The sequence below is a fragment of the Lissotriton helveticus genome, chromosome 10 (genome assembly GCF_964261635.1).
Source record: "Lissotriton helveticus chromosome 10, aLisHel1.1, whole genome shotgun sequence".
In the NCBI taxonomy this organism is placed as follows: domain Eukaryota; kingdom Metazoa; phylum Chordata; class Amphibia; order Caudata; family Salamandridae; genus Lissotriton; species Lissotriton helveticus.
In genome coordinates, this window is record NC_136071.1 from 833,574,407 (window position 1) to 833,597,606 (window position 23,200).

Below are 23,200 nucleotides of genomic sequence, written 5' to 3' on the forward strand. Positions count from 1 at the left end.
GCTAGAAATTATAAGGATTTTAAGGGTGAAATAATGGCGAGTGCAAGGAGAATTTGGAACAAAGTGGCCAAATATATCCAAATTGGAAAGATTAACCGATATACGCCACTTTGGCATTCTAATATCATTCAAGGTCAAGATCTGGCTTTAGTTGCGAAGAAATGGGATAAGTTGGGAATTAGATCAATTGGTGAGTTTCTAGTAAAAGGCTTTAATACCACCTTTTTTGATCTGAAAGCCAAATTTAATTTACCGAATGGTGATTTTTTAAAATTTGCCCAGGTATTCGCTACGCTGAAAGCTAAAGAATCCCTAATTTCTCTACATAATATCGAAATTATGGATGTAATATCTAGAAGAAACACTAGGATTGGAACTTTGTATAATATTCTTTTGAACAAACAAAAAGATGATCTTGATAAAACCGAAAAAAAATGGGCTATAAAACTAAACAATCCTAATGTAGATATCGACAGAGTACTAGAATTGGGCCAGAAGTTACTAATGGCTAGCAATCTCAAAGCGCAATTATATAAAACCATATTTGATCTTTATTTTACTCCTGCTAAATTATTTTCATGGGGTAAACGTGAGAATGATTTATGCCCTAGATGCACGCAAGGACCAGCAACCCTCACTCATATGTTTTATAATTGTTCTGAACTAACGTTGATCAAAAATATGTTATTATCCTTCTGGGGAGAAATATTCGGTCGTAAAATACCAGAATCAGAAACACTTTTTTTACTAGGGCACGATTATTCTTTAAATTTAACTAAACCAGAAGAAAATCTAATATTTATAGGTACAGCAGTATTCAGACTAATCCTATCTGCCCGCTGGAAGGAAGTAGATCCACCAAGTTTTCAGATGTGGCTAGCACGCTTTCTAGCGGTTTGTAGATATGAAGTTGCAATATTTGAAACAAGAGGAGTAAAAACTAGGGCGCGCGGAGAAGTTCTCTGGCGTCCAATTTCTAACTGGAAAGCAGGATTTATCGCCACGGGCATTGGTTGATTTGAACCTTTAAATTATGTTTTTTGATTATATTAATGTTTTTAAGTTCTGTTCTGATTAATTTAACTCTGAGCTCTCACTTTGAATCTGAATTTAAATGTCTTAGTAATTGCTTAGTCTGTATTAATTTGCCTTACCTCCTCTACGATCCAGCTTTATTGTGTTATTTTCTGTAATTTTGTTAAATTGTATTATGCTTTTCCTGGTTTACAAAAATAAAAAAAAATTAAAAAAAAGGCAATGCCCTCTCAATAGCCTGGACGGGGAGATTTCTTTATGCGTTTCCACCAATTCCCCTGATTCCACGTCTCATCAGGAAAGTGAAGACGGAGCCATGCAAGCTGATCCTTATAGCCCCGGCATGGCCGAGACAGTTTTGGTACACCGAGCTCCATCTGCTATCGCTAGTTCCTCCAATAGGTCTGGAGGCTGTTCCGGATCTCCTGACAATGTCTGAAGGACAGGTTTGGCACCCAGATCCAAGGTCATTACACCTGACGGCATGGCTCCTGACCAGCGAGAATACATGAATGTCCCTCTTTCCAAGGAGATCAAGGACATCCTTTCCCAAGCAAGGGCGCCTTCAACAAACAGAACATACAGACTTAAATGGAGAAGGTTCTGTATTTGGTGCAAAAAAGAAAAGGTTGATCCGTTCACCTCAAAACCTCATCAACTCCTGCCTTACCTACTCTCGCTAGCTAAGTCTAATCTGTCTCATTCTACAATCAAGGTCCACTTGGCGGCAATTTCGAGATTCAGAAGATCTGATTCTGGTCCTTCGTTATGGTCTTCAAGAATTGTCAAGCAATTCCTCAAAGGCCTGTTCAGGGTCTTTCCGCCAGTGAGATCTCCTCCTCCGATGTGGCATTTGAACTTAGTCCTGGCTCAACTGATGAAGGGTCCTTTTGAGCCGATTCACCGCTCAGACCTGAAATTCTTGTCATGGAAGCTAGCTTTGCTCTTGGCCCTCACTTCCGCAAGGCGAGTGGGGGAATTGCAGGCCCTTACTATCCAGGCACCGTTTTTGCAGTTCAAAAAGAACACAGTCATCTTGCGGACAAACCCCAGGTTCATCCCCAAAGTACCTACAGACTTTCACCTAAATGAGCCAGTGATTCTAAAAACATTTTTTCCGAACCCAGTCACTCCAGCGGAAAAGACATTGCACACTCTGGATTTACAGCGATGTCTCAAATTCTACATTGACCGGACCAAGGACTTTCGAAAGTCTACGCAGTTGTTCATTGCCTTCGGCGGTCCGAACAGAGGTCTTCCTCTGTCCAAACAAGGCATTTCCAGATGGATTTCAAGTGCTATTTTGCATTGCCACAAGATAGCAGGAAAATCTCTGGTGGGCAGGATCCGTGCTCACTCAACGAGGTCAGTTGCATCTTCTACAGCCCTCTTTGCGGGGGTGCATATCAAGGACATTTGCAGGGCTGCTACCTGGAGCAGCGTGCACACGTTCACTAAGCATTACTGCTTAGAGTCGTTGCAACAGGACGACGCAGCAGTGGGCCAGGCTGTCCTGAGGAACCTCTTCATGTGATTGGTGAGCTTTCCTTTCTATCCCACCTTCCATGGGTAACACATTTTGTTCTTTCATTTCTAATGTTATGATGTACTTCTTTACAAAATGTGTTTATGAGGTTTACTGCTTGCTATTCTGATACAAAGCATGGGAATCTATGAAAGTTCCAATACTGGGGCAAGAAAACAAGTTACTTACCTGTAACTTTGGTTCCCCAGTATTGGTAACTTTCATAGATTCCCATGCGCCCACCCACCTCCCCGGGGAAAGCTCAGCCTTCAGCAAGTATGGTGTCTAGCACACAACGGCTACGAAAATCTGAGGCTCTGAGGTTCCTTCAGGAAGGTTCTAAGGGTGAGGCTCTTCGGATTGGCTGATGCCTAGAGTTTGGTCTCTTTTACAAAAAGAGGCTGATATGCTACAAAAGGGAATGAGGCCTAGGCCTTTCCTTTCTCTTTTGTGCCTACTACTATGGTATTTTTTATTACCGAGACTCCCAGTCCGACGACGGGGAATGATACAAAGCATGGGAATCTATGAAAGTTACCAATACTGGGGAACCAAAGTTACAGGTAAGTAACTTGTTTTCTTTTGTTGCAATAGCCCGAATTCCAGCCTAATCAAGGTGTTTCTCGTGTGCTTTGGGAGATGGAATAATTTCTTTTAGGCTGTGCACTGGATCTTATCTAGGGCAGTTGCCAGCATGCCGGGAAATGCTTGTTGCGCATAATTAAGCTCAAGCAGCAGTTTGGCAGACACCACCCGCCGTATAGTAGAGATCGCTGGGCTGTATATAATCATTCTTTTTTTTTTATATAAACTTTTTATTGAAAAGAAGGCACAGAATTACAATTGCATTATTACAATGGGGCATGATAATCATGTAATACAGTGTTTCGACAAGTATTATTACAGCTATTAGGAAATGAGGGGTTCTCCATGTCTGGTTCTTCTCATCGCCAAATCGTCTGTGGGCGAGGTACAAATTTCTCCCCTAAAAGCATTCCAGCCTCCCCATTTTTTGTCCCACTTTTTAGGGCAACCTCTTTGTTTGTAGACCGTTTTCTCTGCAATCATACATTTTTCCATTTCTGCCACCCAACCAATTGTCATCGGTACTCTGTTGGAACCCCTGAGCATTGCTACAGCTCGTTTCACTAATAAATATCCCAGGGCCACCCATTGCTGCTCTATTTCTGTCAAATCTGTGGGCTCCCATATATTTAAAATTCCCGTTTTTGGTGATAGTTGGATGTGCTTTCCTAGTGTGTCTGTCATTCTCCTGGTCGCTCTGGTCCAAAAAGGGCGTATGTGGGGACAGTCCCACAGGACTTGATAAAAAGTACTGTCTTGGCCGCAGCCTCTGAGGCACAACGCATCCCCTCGGCTACCTATTTTTGCCAGGAGGACGCCTGAGAGGTAGGACCTATGGAGTATCTTTAATTGTATAAGACGGAAACGGTGGTTTATGGCTGCTTCCCTTGGGGACATTAATGCAGTCTGCCAATAATCATCATCTAAAGTTCCCAAGTCCGCCTGCCAGCGGACTCGGAGAGCTTGAAAGGCGTCGGGTAAGTTATTGCAGAGTTTACAGTAGGTGTGGGATATGGCTTAAGTCAAAAGTGGTTCCGCAAGCAATCAGTCCTCTAAGGGTGAGGCATCCGGCAGGGTTGGGAGGTCAGGGACATTGACAAGAATGGCATGTCGGATTTGTATCTAAAAATCACTCCCTGTGTGAGATCATATTTGGACTGTAGTTCTTTGAATGTGAGAATTTTCCCTTTAGTGACCAAGTCTCCTAGGTTATTTTGTCCAATAATGTCCCATTTATCAAAACCCTTAGGGAAGCAAAAGAATCCCAGTCTTTGCAATGACCATAGTGGTGTAGCTTTCATTGAGGTGTCCGCCCACCCTAGGCGCTTATTTGCCCTGTGCCAGACAGCCACCGTGTGTACCATAGGCCTCGGGTATCGGCCTTTTCGGGTTTTACTGTATAAGGCCCCCAAGTATCCCTCTTGGCCAGTTTGGTATTTTTCCAAGTGGAAGGCTAGATTTGTGAGGGATCCATCGATCCAGTGATTACCTGCTACCAGTTGAGAGGCCCAGTAATAAACGGGTAAATCTGGAAGGGCGATCCCCCCATCATACCACCCCTTGCCGAGCTTCTGGAGGGCAATACTTGGTATTTCCCGTCCCACAATAAGGTACGAAGTTCCCCTTCTATGGTGGTGAAATAATTGTCAGCTATGAGGAATTGGCAGTTTTGAGGTGCATATAAAAATCGGGGAAGTGCTAACATTGTAAATAGTGCTGCTCTTCCCAGGAGGGACAGAGGCAGTGATCTCCAGTGTCTCACATCTTCTTGTAGCCTCTTGAGGGGCCTAAAAGATTAAAGTCATAAAATAGTTGAGGGTCAGGTGTAATATATATGCCCAAGTATTTAAAGCCGGTTGAAGCCAATTCAACCGTAGATCCATGGGGTAAATGAGGCGGGGGGCAGTGCAGAACTTATAACACTGATTTGGACCAGTTGATAGTATAACCGGCATATTTGCCAAAATTAGTGATGACATTAAATAAGCTGTTAAGGGAGGCTCTGGGGGAAGCCAGGTATATAAGGATATGATCCACATAAAGTGATATTTTGTCCTCTGTATCCTCACTCCACTTTAGTCCCCTTATGGAAATGTCCTGTCTTATCCAGTAGGCTAGAGGTTCGAGGGTTAGTGCAAATAGCAAGGGGGATAGAGGACAACCTTGCCTGGTGCCTCTTTGCAGGACAAATGTGCGAGAAGTGTGATTATTTACTCTAACTTGACCCAGCAGATCTTTGTATAGCAGTGCTACCCATCATCTGAAATGGGGGCCGAATCCCAACTGCGTCAAGACTTCGAAGAAATAGGGCCACTCTATCGAGTCGAATGCCATGGTGGCATCTAAGGACAGAATAACTGCTTCCTCGCGGATATAGGGCTGTCTACCCAGGACATTATGAACTCTTCTAATATTGAGGGCTGTGTTATGGCCTGGTATAAATCCTGATCCTGATTTAAAATCGGTTGACGCCAATTCAACTGTATATCCATGGGGTAAAGGAGGCGGGGGGCCATGCAGAACTTATAACACTGATTTGGACCAGTTGATAGTATAACCGGCATAATTGCCAAAATTAGTGATGACATTAAATAAGCTGTTAAGGGAGGCTCCGGGGGAAGCCAGGTATATAAGGATATCATGCGCATAAAGTGATATTTTGTTCTCTGTATCCTCGCTCCACTTTAGTCCCCTTATGGAAACGTCCCGTCTTATCCAGTAGGCTAGAGGTTCGAGGGTTAGTGCAAATAGCAAGGGGGATAGAGGACAACCTTGCCTGGTGCCTCTTCGCAGGGCAAAAGTGCGAGAAGTGTGATTATTTACTCTAACTTGACCCAGCAGATCTTTGTATAGCAGTGCTACCCATCATCTGAAATGGGGGCCGAATCCCAACTGCGTCAAGACTTCGAAGAGATAGGGCCACTCTATCGAGTCGAATGCCATGGTGGCGTCTAATGACAGAATAACAGCTTCCTTGCGGATATAGGGCTGTCTACCCAGGACATTATGAACTTGTCTAATTTTAAGGGCTGTTTTATGGCCTGGTATAAATCCTGATTGGTCCTCATGGAGCAAGGATGGGCGTATAGTTGTATAGTGGGATGCGAGTAATTTGGCCATCACCTTGGCCTCTGAACTAATCAGAGAGATGGGCCTATATGAGCCACAGTTCCCTGCCGTTTTACCCATTGTGCGAATGACAACCCAGAGAGGCCAGTCATTGGTTTAAGGGAAGAGTGCCTTTTTCGCAACTTTCCTCATACATGTTTTTTAGGTGTGAGCTATCTAGAGGGCCATCCCCATAAGGAACTCAATGGGAATCCTGTTAGGCCCCATGGCTTTTCCAGAGTTGGCAGCAAAGATAGCTTTGCTGATTTCTTCTGCAGTGATATCAGCATCTAAGGCTTCCCTATCTGAGTCTGACACCGTTGGTAATGTCATTTCCTCCAGAAGTTGATAAGAATCTCCAGAGGAGGACACGGTCTTGGAGGTATACACAGCCTCCAGATGATCAGCAAATGCCTCCGCTACCTCCTGGGGGTCTGTCACCCGCCTCCCATCTTCCCGTACGATTTTGGGGACCCATTGAGTCTCTTGGTGATGTTTTTCTAGCAATGCCCGCATTTTGCCGGCCCGTTTCCCGATTTCATAGACTCTGTGGCGTGTTTGAAGTAGTCTGGCTTGGGCTTTTTCCCTTGCTAACGCTTTATATTCTAGTTGTTTGGTTCGGAGTTTGTGGGTAGTGGTTTTAGTGGGAGGTGTGCTATGCTCCATTTCAAGTAAGAGCAGATCGCTTTCCAACCAGGTCAGTTGTTCGTTATGAATACGAAGATATCCAGTTTTTAAAGCTATGGCTCGACCTTTAATGACCACCTTATATGCCTCCCAGATGGTGTTAGCCGAGTCTACGGAGCCTACATTTTCAGTGAAATAATGATCTGTGTGTTTGGCAAGGTCTTCTTTGATATCTGGGACGGTGCCTAACCATGGATTGATAATTATGGGGTCTTGGACAATACGTCGGTGAAAGGTGAGTTCAATGCTAAGAGTAGAGTGATTGGAGATACCCCTAGGGAGCCCTTGAGGGTGATGGAAGAACCCTATGTCGGGGAGGAAAGTAAAAAGATAGTCAATGCGGGACATACTCTTGTGTGTGTTGGAATAGTGTGTAAAGAGTGGTTTGTCTGGGTTTAGGGTGCGCCATATGTCTGTGAGTCCCAGTGCTCGGGCAAAATCTGCTAGGGAGGTGTTGCTCCTGGAAGAAGGTCTTTGAGGGTGTCTGTCCAGCATGTCGTTCGTAGTCGTATTAAAGTCTCCACCAAGGATGAGAGTACCCGGGGGGAGATCAACAAGTATGTTGCCTAGGTCTTGTAGTGCTGTTTTGCCTAGGGCTGGTGGGAAATTATATTCAGTTGTTTCCCTTCCCATATCGCCTCTAGGATGGCGAATCGGCCCTGAGCGTCGACCCAAACGTGAGTAGTTGTGAGGGCTAGGCTTTTCCGTATAAGGATGCCCTTACCTCGAGAGCCTGTCGTGAAACCAGCATGGGCCACAAGTTTGTACCTCCACCTGTGGAGGCCTTACAACTGTTTCCCACCAAGTGGGTTTATTACAATAATGATGTGATCATTCTTGCCTTGCTTTTATTTTGTTTAGGTGCAGGGTCGATTTCCCAGTTTCGCTTAGCCAAACTCCCAGATAATTACAGTTTTGCACACTTTCCAACCTCAGCGACACCAGCCACCATCTAGTGAGCCTCTTCTTTGGATGTTTCCCAAAGGTCACTACTTTTGATTTATTCCCATTGGCAACAAGCTCATTCCTGAGATTGTACATGTTTAAAGCAGTAAGAGCTTTCTGCAGGCCAATTTTTGTGTGCTCTAATAACACTAAATTGTCTGGATACTGCATGAGAGGAATTCTCTTGCCGCTAATTCTTGGAGTAACTAAAGCCGCACCAGAAAAGCCGGACTCTGGGTAAAAGTTGAATAGCAGAGGGGCAAGCACACAACCCAGTTTTAATCCTCGGTCAGTATTGATCTTAGCAGTAGCTGTCTCCTCTGTGAGGTTCACTCGTATGCAGGTCCTCGTCTATAAAGTCATACCTGCTCAAAGCAGTTCGGTGCAGATGTTCCACTTCTCCAATTTCTCCCAGAAGATGTTCCGGGCAACTCCATCAAAAGCAGCTGAATAGTCGATGAAACCTGCAAACACAGGGAGTGATGCCTGACTTTCTGCTTGGGGGTGAGGTATGAGAGGGTGACAATGTTGTCTACGGTTGATTGTGCAGCGCGAAACCCTGTTTGATAGAAGGGTAATATGCCTTCTGCGTTTGCCCATTGTGTTAGCTCCTGGAGCAGTATGCTGGCATATGCCTAGCCCTCGATGCCCAACAGCACTATAAGCTAGTAGTTCCTTGGTCTGTGCTGGAACCCTTCTTAAAGCCATTTGGGAGCACGTGTTATCTGTGGTTCTTCCATTGATAGAAGCAGAAGGAGACGGTAGCAGTACGTGGCTCAGCGAGGTTGGCATTTGGAAAAACATACAAACAACGCAGGCAACTCAGCAGAAATCGGAGCATTTGCGTAAGTGAGCCCCCTTTGGGGATTCAGCACAGATAACACGTGCTCCCAAATGGCAGAGACAACCCACCAGCATCATCAGCAGAGGTGTGCCCAGACCAATCCGGAGCGCACCTGCCCCTACCACGCCCACAGAGGTAAGAAGCTTCCTCGGCATGGCCACCTACTGCGAGAGGTTCATCCCGGGCCTCACAACCCGGGACAAGCCACTACGGGTGCACACAAAGACCGACGTCAACTGGACATGCGGAAAACGCGAAGAAGAAGCATTTCAGAACATCAAGGATGCCCTCCTGGGAAAAACCACGCTTGCCTATTTCGACCCGGCGAAGCATACTGAGATACTGGTGGACGCCAGCCCAGTGGGGCTAGAAGCAGTGCTAGCCCAAGAACAGGAACCAGGGTGATGGGCGGCCCTCTCATTCGCCAGCATGTCTCTGACCCCCTTCGAAGCCAGGTACGCACAAATTGAGCAAGAGGCGCTCTCCATCAAGTGGCAACCACTTCCACCTGTACCTGAGTGGCCAACTCTTCACCGTAGTAACCGACCATCAGCCGTTAGTTCCACTCTTCAAGTGTTCCGCCCTTCACCTGCTCCAGAGGATCAAGCGGTGGGCTATCCGGCTTCAGCCCTATCAGATGAAAGTGGTCTATTGACCCGGAGCGAAAAACCCTGCAGACTTCTTATCGCAATACCCCCGACCAGGAGAAGAACCGGACAACGCAGAAGGGTCAGAACAACTTATCCAAATGATCTTGGTCACTGCATGCCCCCATGCAATGACAATTGAAGACATCAAGAGGGCAGCCGAGCAGGACTCGATATACCCCCGGACTCTCCAGGCTGTCCAAACAAGGTTGTGGAAGGACTACCGCTAACAAGCTAACTCATGAGCATCAGAAGACAGGGAAGAACTGACTAAGATTTGGAGGGTGTGAGGCAAGCTGAGCACCACTCAATACAGAGTACTTCTGCAAGGCTTATGTCTCGTGATACCCCAATCGCTAAGACAACAAGCGACCCAGCTGGCCCATGGCAGTCACCAGGCACCACAAGGATGAAATCCCGGATGAGGGAAAAGGTCTGGTTCCCAGGCTCGAGGCAATGGTCGAGGACTTGGTCCTTCACTGTCATGCCTGACAGATGACCAGTATGCCTGCTCCGGTGATCACTGAAGAGGTGTGCACCGACCCATGGTCACAATTGAGTATGGACTTTGTGGTGGAGGCTTACTCAAAATATCCGATAGTCGCAACTATCCCCTCAACCTCCTTCACTCATGTGGTGCCCATCCTTGAGAGAGTATTCGCGACTTTTGGGCACCCCACAGAAATTCAGAGTGACAATGGACCGCCGTTCCATGGGTGTGAATTCGCCACATTCCTCAATCAGTGCACGATTCATCACTGACGGATCACTACCCAGTGGCACCAGGCCAATGGGGATGTGGAAAGGTTCATGAGGACACTAAACAAAATGCTACGGATTGCTACAGCCGAACAAGCGGACCCGGAGCAGCGCCTCAACTCATTCTCTGGGAGTACCGGTGCACCCCACACTGCACAACACTCCAAACGCCCTGGGCGCTCATGTTCAATGGACCCCAGAGAAACCTGATCCCCACGTGTCCTGGGTGGAGGCCTCCACCCTACAACATCCAAGACACCCAGGCACGACTTGAGCGGCAGAATGACGAAGCCAGCACCGCACCAAGGTCCCTCCTGCCCAGAACTGCAGTATTCCTCAAGGACCGACTACCCAGTGGGAAGTTTCGAACCACCTACGAGCCTGGCACCTGGACAGTAGTGGCCAACAATGGCACCATTGGGACTGCCCGGAGAGGTAGTGAGGAGATATCACACAACATATCGTGGTTCAAGGAAGCCCCACCCGCACCAGTCAATCAGGGTGCCTTGATACCTCCAGACCCTGAAGGGAATACCCTAATCCCTACAGGTGAAGACCCCGGAGACCTGGATCACGCTCAGTCACAGGTGACGGCCCAAAGTGCTCTCCCAACCATGCCACTGCAGGAAGAACCACCCATCCGAATTCAATCCCATTGCTACAGCCTCAGACCGAACCCTCGGCCTAACCAGCATCTGTAGGAATTTGTCTGTTGAATCTCAGAGACTGCCATCAAAAGATCCATGGTGCCTACTGCACTTAAGAGACTGCCCTCAAAAGACCAATTTGGGGAGGGATGTATAGGAGAGTGGTCTTGTCTCCCGGCATGTTAGCCGGATGTAGGATCACGACATCTGCGGCGTGGCCCGTGGGGTTTAATAAAAGGTAAGGAAACGCACATGGTTTATCTCCCGGCTATCACCCACTGTGTGTGCCTCCTTAATGTTGTCTGCCCCAAGTAATAAGTTCCCATGTGCCAGGCCAATCGATCCAACGCAGCGAGCTGCAGCATCCCATCTTGCATGCCCTCGTTTCTCACTACCACATCCTGTCCTCCTTATCACCTGCTGGTTAGACACCACATACCGTATGCTCGCACTGCACTTTTGCATGGGTGACAATCGCTCCATACCGAAAGCTTCAACCTTAGCCCTAGTTCTCTGCTTTCCACTTCTTGTTCCCTTTCCTGGCCCTTCATCTCCATCTTCGTAACCCCTTTCTGAATTGCAGTGACGTATTCACAAAAGCCAAACAACATACAATAACAACATATTGTAACATACCACACCATCCAAACATAGTACTTTTAGCGGGCACATTTGTGAAACAGAATCTCTGCAACCATATATTACAGCACAATATATCATAAAATGCTTCACATCACTAGGTGCTTCGGTTTTGCATTTCTAGTAAGATATGCATGTTTGTGCTTTTGTTTTCTTGTTATCCATGAATCACCAGACTCTTTGTGGGGATTGCATATAATATCAAAGAAGCGTAAACGTTTGATTCCTTTGGACAATAAAAGCCACGTGAGAATTGACTCTGTTTTATATTTTATCTCCGTAGTATACATGCACTCAAAGATGAAATGTTTCTTAGACAGTCACTTCAACGCCATGCTGCAAATGTTAATAGGATGTCTGTCAACTATGCGGTAGGTGGAAGGAGAAATCACTCCGTTTTCCTATTTTTATTGCAGTGCAATTATTGCTGTAGTCAAAACCAGGCTCTGCCGAGCAAGCCCTTGTTCGTGGGACTGAGGTGTGAAGTTATATTCTGCTCAAATACGATAACTATACAACTGAGGCTGCAACTGATAGGAAAGAAACAGCCACTGAACCAGAAACCAAACCAAAAAGAGCAATCTGATGTGCAAATGTTAGTGGGTGTTGTGGGAAAGGTAATCTTTGCAAGTGAGCTTCCTTTTCAAGCAACCTTATACGTATATTTTAGTAAGAACACTAACAATCATTTGCAATACAATAGTTCTCGCATTTGCGAGAGTTGGAGCTATTGCCCACATGCATCAAAGTGAATTGCATTCGCAAACGGTGCGAATCGCAAAATTCGGCCGTTTGCGAATGCAATTTCATTTTTTGGGATGCATCATGTTTTTTACTATTTTCCCAATTTAAGGAATCGCAATTATGTTGCGATTTCTTAAATTGCGATTGCATTTAAGAAATCGCAATTTGTGATTTCTTAAATGCAATGCATGAATATTTTTTTTTTGCGAATTCGCAAATTGGAAGAGGTAAATTACCATGAAGTTGAACTTCATGGTAACTTGCGAAAACTTTCAAAAATGCACAAAAGTGCATTTTTGAAAGTTTCATTTTACACACACACATGCCCTTGGGGCATGTGTGTGGAAAAATGTTCTTAAAGTTAAATTTCAGGGCTGCAGGGGGGGGTCCTTGGGACCCCCCCCTGCACCCTTGAAATAGCATTCTCATTTTGCGATTCCTTAATTGCAAATCGCAAAATGAGAATGGCTTCCCATTCATTCCTATGGGCCTCTAGGCCTCTAGGCCTCTAGGCCCATAGGAATCAATGAGAAGGGATTCCTTAATTGCGATTCGCAAATTGTGAATCGCAATTAAGGAAAATTAAGAAATCGCAAAAAAAATTGCGATTTCTTAATGCATACCAATTTGCGATTTCTTATTTGCGATTCCTTAATTTTCGCAATTAAGAAATCGCAAAATGTCACAATGATGCATGTGGCCGAATATGCATTGTAAATGAGAATGCCTTTTATTTATGTGTATTGAAAACCTAAAAACCTGCAAGCAGTGCGTAAACACGCACTTTTTACTTATAGGTGTTGCCTAGGAGAAGCAAGGCTGGCAGTAACTGAGCCTCTTTTACTGCCAGCTTTGCTTCTTGTAAGCAAGGACTATAAGTACAAAGTGAGTGTTTATGCACCGCTTGCAGGATTTCAAAACACATAAATAAAAGGCCTTGTAATTTACAATTCCAAAGGCTCAAACTATTGCAAATGCGAGACCTACTGCATTGCAAAATTGTGATTACTGTTATCCTTGCTTGGCTTGATACAATGTTGTATATCACTACTCAGAGAATCAAACCGAATTATATTATACATTGCATTTCAGTACAGGGTATAAGCATGCGAAAAGTATAAAATGAAGATAGACGGTGTAGTATAAAGCACCTTGTATAAATGATATTGTACTTGGTTGGAGATCACTATGAAAATGTCACACAGGAATCTGCAATCTGATATACATATGAGTGGTCTTTACTCCCTGGGACGCCTTAAAGCCTTGGAAAAGGTTAAATATGTGAAGCAAAACAAACAAAACCATTTGTTGTTTTAAACCCAGCGCAAACATATTACATTTCAGGATACAGTTTCATAAGTGTTTTTGTGGGACGGTATTACTTATTTCAAAATCTGCTTATTTTATAAAACACTGAGCACTTCATGCCGTAATGACATATGTTGTTCAAAGGCAAATGAAGAAATCTGGGATGCTCGCAATAAGAAACGCTGCCAAAGCACATTTAGGCAGCTGAACATAGGTTTTCATTCCCATGCTGACAACACCCAGCCTCTATTGACACTAATATGAAAACTACTACGCTGAGGTCGTGGGGCTATATGGCGTCTCACATACTAAAGTTGTGTGTCCGCAACCTTTCACTGCTTTTGGGCCCCCAAGGGAGTGGCTGGAAAATGCAATGAATGTGTGACTGTAAGGCAACTGGTGCTCATGTAGAGAAAATGTCTCATACCTGTGGGTCGAGATTGTGCTGTATAAAACATGCATTAAACAAGCATTGGCATATCCAATAGGTCTCACATTTGGGACCTTATAAGTGTTTAGCCATGCAACAGTTGGTGTTGTTGCACCAAGGATATTCTGCTGCATAACCTATTGCAGCAGACATATTGGCTATGCCAATGCTTGTTTGTTTTTTGTTGCTGTTTTGTTTAAGTTGCCAGATCTACAATAGCTGGACATGGTTTTTGTTAACAGTACTTTGCATCAAATGAACTTGTTTTCATTCTCTGAATGTTGTTTCCATTCTGGTTGTAGAAAGCAGTCATTCCCAGGGTTGTGGGGGCTGCCTAGCTGTGCGCATGCACCAAACTTTGCAAATGGGAAAAAGCCTGGTGCAGGTGTAATTTACAAGCGTGGAGTGAGTGAGCCCCAGGCAGCATGACTCACTCACACAGGAGTTCATGCACTGCACCTGCATACTCAGCATGGTTTAAGGAAACTCGACCCACACCCTCCCAGGCATCGAACACATATTTACCAAGAAACTCTGAGAAGAGCCTGCCTGCTGCACTGGCGGCTGGTGGTGTGTGTGCCTGGTGAAAGCGTGCACTGATGGCTGGTGGTGTGTGTGCCTGGTGAAAGCGTGCACTGGCGGCTGGTGGTGTGGGTGCCTGGTGGAAGCGTGCACTGACGGCTGGTGGTGTGTATGCCTGGTAGAAGCGTGCACTGATGGCTGGTGGTGTGTGTGCCTGGTGAAAGCGTGCACCGACAGCTGGTGGTGTGTGCGTCTGGTGAAAGCGTGCACCGACGGCTGGTGGTGTGTGTGTGCCTGGTGAAAGCGTGCACTGATGGCTGGTGGTGTGTGCCCGGTGGAAGCATGCACTGACAGCTGGTGGTGTGTGACGGCAGATAGTGTGTGTGCCTGGTGAAAGTGTGCACTGATGGCTGGTGGTGTGTGTGCCTGGTGAAAGCATGCACTGATGGCTGGTGGTGTGTGTGCCTGGTGGAAGTGTGCACTGACGGCTGGTGGTGTGTGTGCATGGTGGAAGTGTGCACTGACGGCTGGTGGTGTGTGTGCCCTGTGAAAGCATGCACTGACGGCTGGTGGTGTGTGTCTCCAGTGAAAGCGTGCACTGATGGCTGGTGGTGTGTGTGCCTGGTGGAAGCGTGCACTGACGGCTGATGGTGTGTGTGCATGGTGGAAGCATGCACTGACAGCTGGTGGTGTGTGTCTCCAGTGAAAGCGTGCACTGATGGCTGGTGGTGTGTGTGCCCATGGAAGCGTGCACTGACGGCCGGTGGTGTGTGTGCCTGGTGAAAGCGTGCACTGATGGCTGGTGGTGTGTGTGCCTGGTGAAAGCGTGCACTGATGGCTGGTAGGGTGTGTGCCTGGTGGAAGCGTGCACTGACGGCTGGTGGTGTGGGTGCCTGGTGGAAGCGTGCACTGACGGCTGGTGGTGTGTGTGCCTGGTGAAAGCGTGCACTGATGGCTGGTAGGGTGTGTGCCTGGTGGAAGCATGCACTGACGGCTGGTGGTGTGGGTGCCTGGTGGAAGCGTGCACTGACGGCTGGGGGTGTGTGTGCCTGGTGAAAGCGTGCACTGATGGCTGGTAGGGTGTGTGCCTGGTGGAAGCGTGCACTGACGGCTGGTGGTGTGGGTGCTGGTGGAAGCGTGCACTGATGGCTGGTGGTGTGTGTGCCCATGGAAGCGTGCACTGACGGCTGGTGGTGTGTGTGCCCGGTGAAAGCGTGCACTGACGGCTGGTGGTGTGTGTCTCCAGTGAAAGCGTGCACTGATGGCTGGTGGTGTGTGTGCCTGGTGAAAGCGTGCACTGATGGCTGGTGGTGTGTGTGCCTGGTGAAAGCGTGCGCTGATGGCTGGTAGGGTGTGTGCCTGGTGGAAGCGTGAACTGACGGCTGGTGGTGTGGGTGCCTGGTGGAAGCGTGCACTGAGAGCTGGTGGTGTGTGTGCCTGGTAGAAGCGAGCACTGATGGCTGGTGGTGTGTGTGCCTGGTGGAAGCGTGCCCTGACGGCAGGTGGTGTGTGTGCCTGGTGAAAGCGTGCACCGACAGCTGGTGGTGTGTGTGTCCGGTGAAAGCGTGCACCGACGGCTGGTGGTGTGTGTGTGCCTGGTGAAAGCGTGCACTGATGGCTGGTGGTGTGTGCCTGGTGGAAGCATGCACTGACAGCTGGTGGTGTGTGAAGGCAGATAATGTGTGTGCCTGGTGAAAGTGTGCACTGATGGCTGGTGGTGTGTGTGCCTGGTGAAAGCATGCACTGATGGCTGGTGGTGTGTGTGCATGGTGGAAACGTGCACTTACGGCTGGTGGTGTGTGTGCCCGGTGAAAGCGTGCACTGATGGGTGGTGGTGTGTGTGCCCAGTAAAGCGTGCACTGACGGCTGGTGGTGTGTGTGCGCCTGGTGGAAGCGTTCACTGACAGCTGGTGGTGTGTGTACCTGGTGGAATCGTGCACTGACGGCTGGTGGTCTGTGCCTGGTGGAAGCGTGCACTGATGGCTGGTGGTGTGTGTGCCCAGTGGAAGCGTGCACTGACGGCTGGTAGTGTGTGTGCCTGGTGGAAGCATGCACTGACGGCTGGTGGAGGGTGTGCCTGGTTGAAGCGTGCACTGACGGCGGGTGGTATGGCACTGATGGCTGGTGGTGTGTGTGCCTAGTGAAAGCGTGCACTGGACAGCTAGTGGTGTGTGTGCCTGGTGGAAGCATGCACTGACGGCTGGTGGTGTGTGTACCTGGTGAAAGCGTGCACTGACGGCTGGTGGTGTGTGTGCCCAGTGAAAGCAAGCACCGACAGCTGATGGTGTGTGTGTGCCTGGTGAAAGCGTTCACTGATGGCTGGTTGTGTGTGCCTGGTGGTAGTGTCCACTGACGGCTGGAAGTGTGTGACAGCTGGTAGTGTGTGTGCGTGGTGAAAGTGTGCACTGACGGCTGGTGGTGTGTGTGCCTGGTGGAAGCATGCACTGATGTCTGGCGGTGTGTGTGCCTGGTGGAAACGTAGACTGACGGCTGGTGGTGTGTGTGCCTGGTGGAAGCGTGCACTGACGGCTGGTGCTGTGTGTGCCTGGTGGAATCGTGCACTGACGGCTGGTGGTGTGTGTGCCTGGTGGAAGCGTGCACTGACGGCTGGTGGTGTATATGCCAGGTTGAAGCATGCACTGACGGCTGATGGTGTGTGTGCCTGGTGGAAGCGTGCACTGACGGCTGGTGGTGTGTGTGCCTGGTGGAAGTGTGCACTGATGACTGGTGGTGTGTGTGCCTGGTGGAAGCGTGCACTGATGGCTGGTGGTGTGTGTGCCTGGTGGAAGTGGCACTGACGGATGGTGATGTGGGTGCCTGGTGGAAGCATGCACTGATGACTGGTGGTGTGTGTGCCTGGTGAAAGCGTGCACTGACGACTGATGGTGTGTGTGCCTGGTGGAAGCAGGAGCATTCACAGTGATAGAAGACACAAATGAAACTGACGAAGAGGAGGGGGGGAAGGGAGGGGGAGTGCGAGCAGAGGAGCATGTTTCACAGCTAGAAGACACAAATTAAGCTGACCAGGAGGGAGGAGGAAAAGGGAGAGGGTAGTGCAAGCAGAGGGGCCTGATTACAGCAGTAAAAACACAGATGCAGCTGTGCACGTGCACGAGCTAGTGAACGCAAGCTGTAGGCCAGCAAAAGCCTCTGGTGGCACTTTTAAAAGCCACTTACTAAATGTCTCGAAGAGACAGCAATGCGCTGTCTCAGGCGAGACCCAAAAAAGGCAGTGTTGAGAGAGTGGTGGCACCCCTAGTGAATGTAAAAGTAACTACAATAACACACCAAGCCGACGTTCCTGAGCCTTCAAATGACGTGAGCTATCGGCTTCTGGAACAAGACAGGGGGCATCAAAGAAGGGTGACAAAGAAATGAACAAATCAAAAGCATGAGGAGGGAATAAAGTGGTTTTATCAATTACAGCAGGTCTTGCAGACAATGCATGCATGCTGCCAAGGCTCGACCTAAATAAGTGGCAAAGAAAACCTCTGTAAAATGTAGAATCATTTTCAACAATAGAATAGGAATTTATATTAATGCACTCAAATCCCCACTGGTAATTCTTATGCATGTATATTATGTGCCTATTTCATGACATTCCTACAAACAATAGCTTGCTGTTTAACTCCTACCCCCCCCTACCCCGGTTCTAAGAGTTTTTGGGCTATTTGGGGTATTTCACTCTTAGGCCCTGTAACTTTCTGCTCACTGGGGGTCAGAAGCTGGGGTTGAAGATTGATGCAGACCTTACTATTGCTCCCCAAGTCTCGGCAGTGGTGGGGTCTTGCACGGGGGTGCTTAGGCAACTCCGGAAGTTACTACCTATTTTATCGGCCCCCACATTGCAATCCATAGTGTCCGCCACGGTCATCTCGAGATTGGACTACGGCAATGCTTTGTATCTTGGCCTCCCGCAGAAGCTTTTAAGGAAACTGCAGGTGGTACAGAACAACGCAGCCAGGCAGATTTACTCCCTTCCGAGGAATTCGCATTCTACCCCCTTACTCCGAAAGCTGCATCGGCTGCCCGTCAAACTCAGAGTGCAGTTTAAATGCCTTTGTATGGCCCATAAAGCCATTTTTGGCAGAGCCCCGGAATACATCAAAGAGCGCTTGAGGAAGTACACCCCAGGTAGAGCCTTGCTTTCGGGGAAAGCCTCCAACTTGACTCAACCCAGATTTAAGCTAAAATCCAAAGGGGGCAGGGCTTTGTCCGTACTTCTCCCGAAAATCTGGAACGAGTTACCAGCTAGCCTGAAGGAAGACTCGCAACTACTGTCTTTTAGGAAGAACTTGAAGACCTACCTGTTTAAAAAGATAACATCCATGCCCTAATCGGAGTTGGAGGGTGCAGAGGTTCGGGAGGTGGTAGGTTATGTACCTGTTCTGTTGCGAGCGCTTAGAGACCAGTGGTGATTTGCGCTGTACAAAAACATGTTCACATAACATAACATAACATAACCATGCCAAATTTGCGTCCTTTTCTTCCAACATCTTGAGGATTGTAAAGGTGCCCAGCGTTTTTGTATTCCCTTGGAGGGGACAAAGAAATTAGCCAAAATGCAGGTAATTTGTATTTGTGTTTTTCAGCAAAATGGCGAAATAGTGTTGCAGAAGAAAGCGCCTGTTTTTTTCCCTGCAAAAAGGTATCAACAACAGGTTTGTGGTGCTAAAATCACCATCTTCCCAGCTCTTGGGCATAGGCAGACGTTTGTCAGAAAAGCAATGTTTTCTACACAGTTTTGGCATTTTACTGGGACATACCCTATTTTTGGGTTTTCAACCTCCTTCTAGTTAGTGGTAGAAATGAGTGCAAAAGCAATTATGGATCCCCGAAAACTATAACTTTCTAACAAGTAGACAAAATTCTGAATTCAGCAAGAGGTCATTTATGTAGATCTCTCAAGATTTTCCTAAAGAAAGTAGCAGCTGAAATAAAAAAAATGAAAATGAGTTGAACAAAAACATCCATTTGTGCCTTCATTTTCACCTGTAAGTTGTTCTAAGTATGGCAGATTTTTTAAAGCAATATACTGTTACATCCGCTGGGCGCTTTCGGTTGGTGGTATATATAGGATTTGTAGGTTCACCAAGAACCCGTGGTACCCAGAGCCAATAACTGAGCTGAATCTTGCAATGGTGTTTCACTGTGTTTCGGACATATAGCAATTCACTTGGCAAAATATAAAGAGTGAAAAATAGGTATCAAAGAAACCTATATATTTCCGAAAAAGGGAATAAAATATAGAGTTTAGAAGCAGTGGTTATTTGCACATCTCCAAAACTGTGGGTAGCCATACAAGCATGTGAATTGGAGGACATTTTTGAAAATGACTTGTTTTTTACACATTTTCTTATATTTGGAAGGCAGAAATGCAAAGAAAGTCAACTGGTAGTAACACTTATTCCACTATTCTGTGTTTCTCTAAGTCTTCCAATAAAAATGATACCTCACATGTGTGGGTAGGCCAGTGCCTGTGACAGGAAACAGCCCAAAACACAACCTGGCACATCTAATTTTTTCAGTGAAAACTGCCCTTTTTTGCAATGTGCCTAGCTATGGAGTTTTGACCCTAGCTCTGCCGGTACCAAAGGACACCTAGCAAACCTATACATTTTTTTAAATTAGACACCCAGGGGAATCTAGGATGGGGTGACTTGTCTGCCTCTCACTAGGGTCTGTTACCCAGAATCCCTTGCAAACCTCAAACTTTGTAAACAAAATGTAAATTTTCCTCAAATTTCTGTGATGGAAAGTTTTGGAATCTGTGGGGAGCCACAAACTTCCACCCACCCAGCTTTCCCCCAAGTCTCCTGATAAAAATGTTATCTCCCTTGTGTGGGTAGGACTAGTACCCACGACAGGAAACGGACCAAAACACAACATGGACATATCACATCTTTCCAGTGAAACATGCCCTTTTTTTCGCAATGTGCCGAGCTGTGGAGTTTGGATCCTAGCTCTCCCGGCAGCTAAGGAAACCTAGCAAACCTATACATTTTTGAAAACTAGACACCCAGGGGAATCCAGGATGGGGTGACATGTGTGGCTCTCACCAGGTTCTTTTACCCATTATACCTTGCAAACCTCAAACTTTGTTAAAAGAAACACATTTTCCACACATTTCTGTGATGGAAAGATTTGTAATCTGCGTGGAGCCACAAACTTCCATCCACCCCGCCCACCCAGCATTCTCCATTTCTCCCAATAAAAATGGTACCAATCCCAGACATTTTTTAAACCTAGACATCCAGGGGAGTCCAGGGAGGTGTGGCTTGCTTGGACCCAAACTTTGTCTTACCCAGAATCCCCTGCAAACCTCAAATTTAGTTACAAAATCAAATTTCACTCACATTTTTGTCTGGGATCACCACGCTGGCACAAATTGTCTGCCACCCAGCCTTCCCCTTTGTCTCCCGAGTAAAATGATACCTCACTTGTGTGGGTAAGCCAAGTGCCTGTGACTGGGTAGGGCCAAAAACATAGGTATTGAGGGGATAGCATGGCGAGCTCTAAGCGCTATATTTTTTTATATGCATTTTTAGGCTGACTCTGCGTTAGACACCCACACAAGTGAGGTATCATTTGTACCGGGAGACCAAGGGAACTGCTGGGTCGTAGGGCTTTTGTGCCAGCATGGTGATACCAGTCAGAAATGTAAGGAAAATGTGTTGTTTGTTTAGCTAGATTTGAGGTTTGCAGGAGATTCTGGGTAGGAAAACATTGGAAAATCGACGCAAGTCACACCTCCCTGTACACCCCCACTCCCCTGGCATCTAATTTTCAGAAAAGTCTGGGTTTGGTAGGTTTCTCTAGATGGCTGCAGAGCCTGGGACCAAAAATACAGGTGCCACCCTTGCAAAACCAGGTCCGTTTGTGCAACCCCCCTATATACATACATGAAATAAATCCCTGATGCCTATTGTGCTTTCTGCCCCACCAAGGGGGGCTAAAAGACTGACTATTGCCAGAAAAATGGGGGGGGGAGCAAAAGCCCTTGACCTTGGGCCCACTCCCCCTTCAAGTGCCTAGTGGGTGGATCCCTGCTTGGGTATCGCCCTCATATGGCTATCCCCACTAGGTAGAGGTACCATTGGAAAGGGGAGATTCTTGCCTTTTCAGCGACACCTCTCCTGTCTACCTACCTGCTCGGGGGCTGAGATAGCCCCACGAGCACGTCAGCTCATTTCAGTTTCAGTGTCAGTGAAATTACATCAGTGCTTCGTGCGTCATTTCACTGAAAAACTCAGAACAGCCTCGGGAGCTGGGGAAGCACTTCCGTAGTTCCCAAGGCTGTTTTGATACAAAGGAAATACAGAGGGATTTCCAGTACATTGTGGTGAAATGTGCCGGAGCCGTCCGACGCACATAAGCACTTTTGCGTCGGATGGCTCCGGCATGTCTGACGCATGCAAGGGGTTAAAGGCTGGACAAGATCTGAGGGAGCACCAGGTCCTAATGGCTTGCCAAGCTCACTCTTCCGGCACGACCCCTCATTTTGGACTGATATTCTAACTCCACTGTTTATGCACTCGTTAGCAACTGGCTCGATCCCTGATTCCTGGAGAGGAAGTATTTTAAATCCCATATACAAAACGGGTTCACGTTCAGACCCTGGGAACTATAGAATGATTGCACTGATTGATGTGGAGATCAGGATATATGCTTCAAATCTTTTGGCAGATTTAGAGGATTGGGTCAATAGCATAAACCTGATACCAAACACTCAAACTGGATTTCGGGCCTGAATGGGCACCCTTACCAACATTTCTGCTGTGACACTTCTAGCCAATCAAGCTTACGCCAAATCTCGAACCTTGTACGCTTGCTTCATTGACCTTAAAGCAGCGTTCCACAAGGTTCCGAGAAAGAATTAGTGGGCCAAAATGCAAAGCTGGGGGGCACCACCCAAACTTTTGGAGGCAATAATCAATCTTTACTCAAACACATGGGTGCAGATAAGGAAAGGAGATGTCCGCACCATAACAAACAAGATCCCAACATTAAACGGGCTAAAAGAGGGGTGTGTGTTGGCCCCCTGTTTATTTAACATCTACACAGCCGATCTTGAGGAGTACCTCCAACAAGTGCAAATTGACCCCCCAAAATTAGGCAAAACATCAATCAGGAGCCTTCAATACGCAGATGATATAGTGCTCCTAGCACAAACACCAATAGGCCTGCAGCGATCGATGACCCAACTAGGATCTTAAATTATTTCTGCTCAATTAATAATGAACCTTAAGAAAACTAAGATATTATGCTTTAGTAGTCATCACAAAATAGTACCAAAGGGGAAATCACCTGGAAACTGGAGGAAAAACCAATATCCCAGGTGGACTCATACAAATACCTAGGGTTCCAACTTGACCATACACTTAAATATAAGCAACACTTGGACCAAGGGACTATTAAAGCAAAACAACTTCTTTATGCTTTCAAAATTTTACAGAAGAAGCTAAAGGGTTGTCCAACAGGTCAGTTGCTTAAGATAATTGCTGCAAAATTTTTACCCTCAATATCATATGGGTCGGAAATTATGAATACAAAAGATGCAGCCGCCTTAAACCTAGCCCAATCGAGTTTTTTTAACAGTCTGTTTTTAATTCCTCGGCACATCTCTCAGGCACAAGTTCGACTGGAATACGGGCTGAAAAATCAGATACCTGCCAGACAAGGGGTGATGGTAAAATATTACTGGCGGATGAGGCAAGCGGAAGACAACACTCTAGCCCACTTCTGTTGAGAAGAAATTGAAAAGCAAGCGAGGCA

At 46.9% G+C, this 23,200-nt stretch overlaps 1 protein-coding gene across 8 annotated transcripts in view; it reads left to right on the plus strand.

Moving 5' to 3' along the window:
• C10H10orf67 (chromosome 10 C10orf67 homolog) overlaps positions 1-23,200 on the plus strand; it is a 2,166,521-nt gene that overhangs the window by 1,618,106 nt on the left and 525,215 nt on the right. For all 8 annotated transcript variants that reach the window (XM_078664370.1, XM_078664376.1, XM_078664375.1 and 5 more), the window contains one exon: positions 11,705-11,792. In XM_078664370.1, coding sequence (XP_078520496.1) covers positions 11,705-11,792 — 88 coding nt within the window. The remainder of the gene's footprint in view (positions 1-11,704; positions 11,793-23,200) is intronic.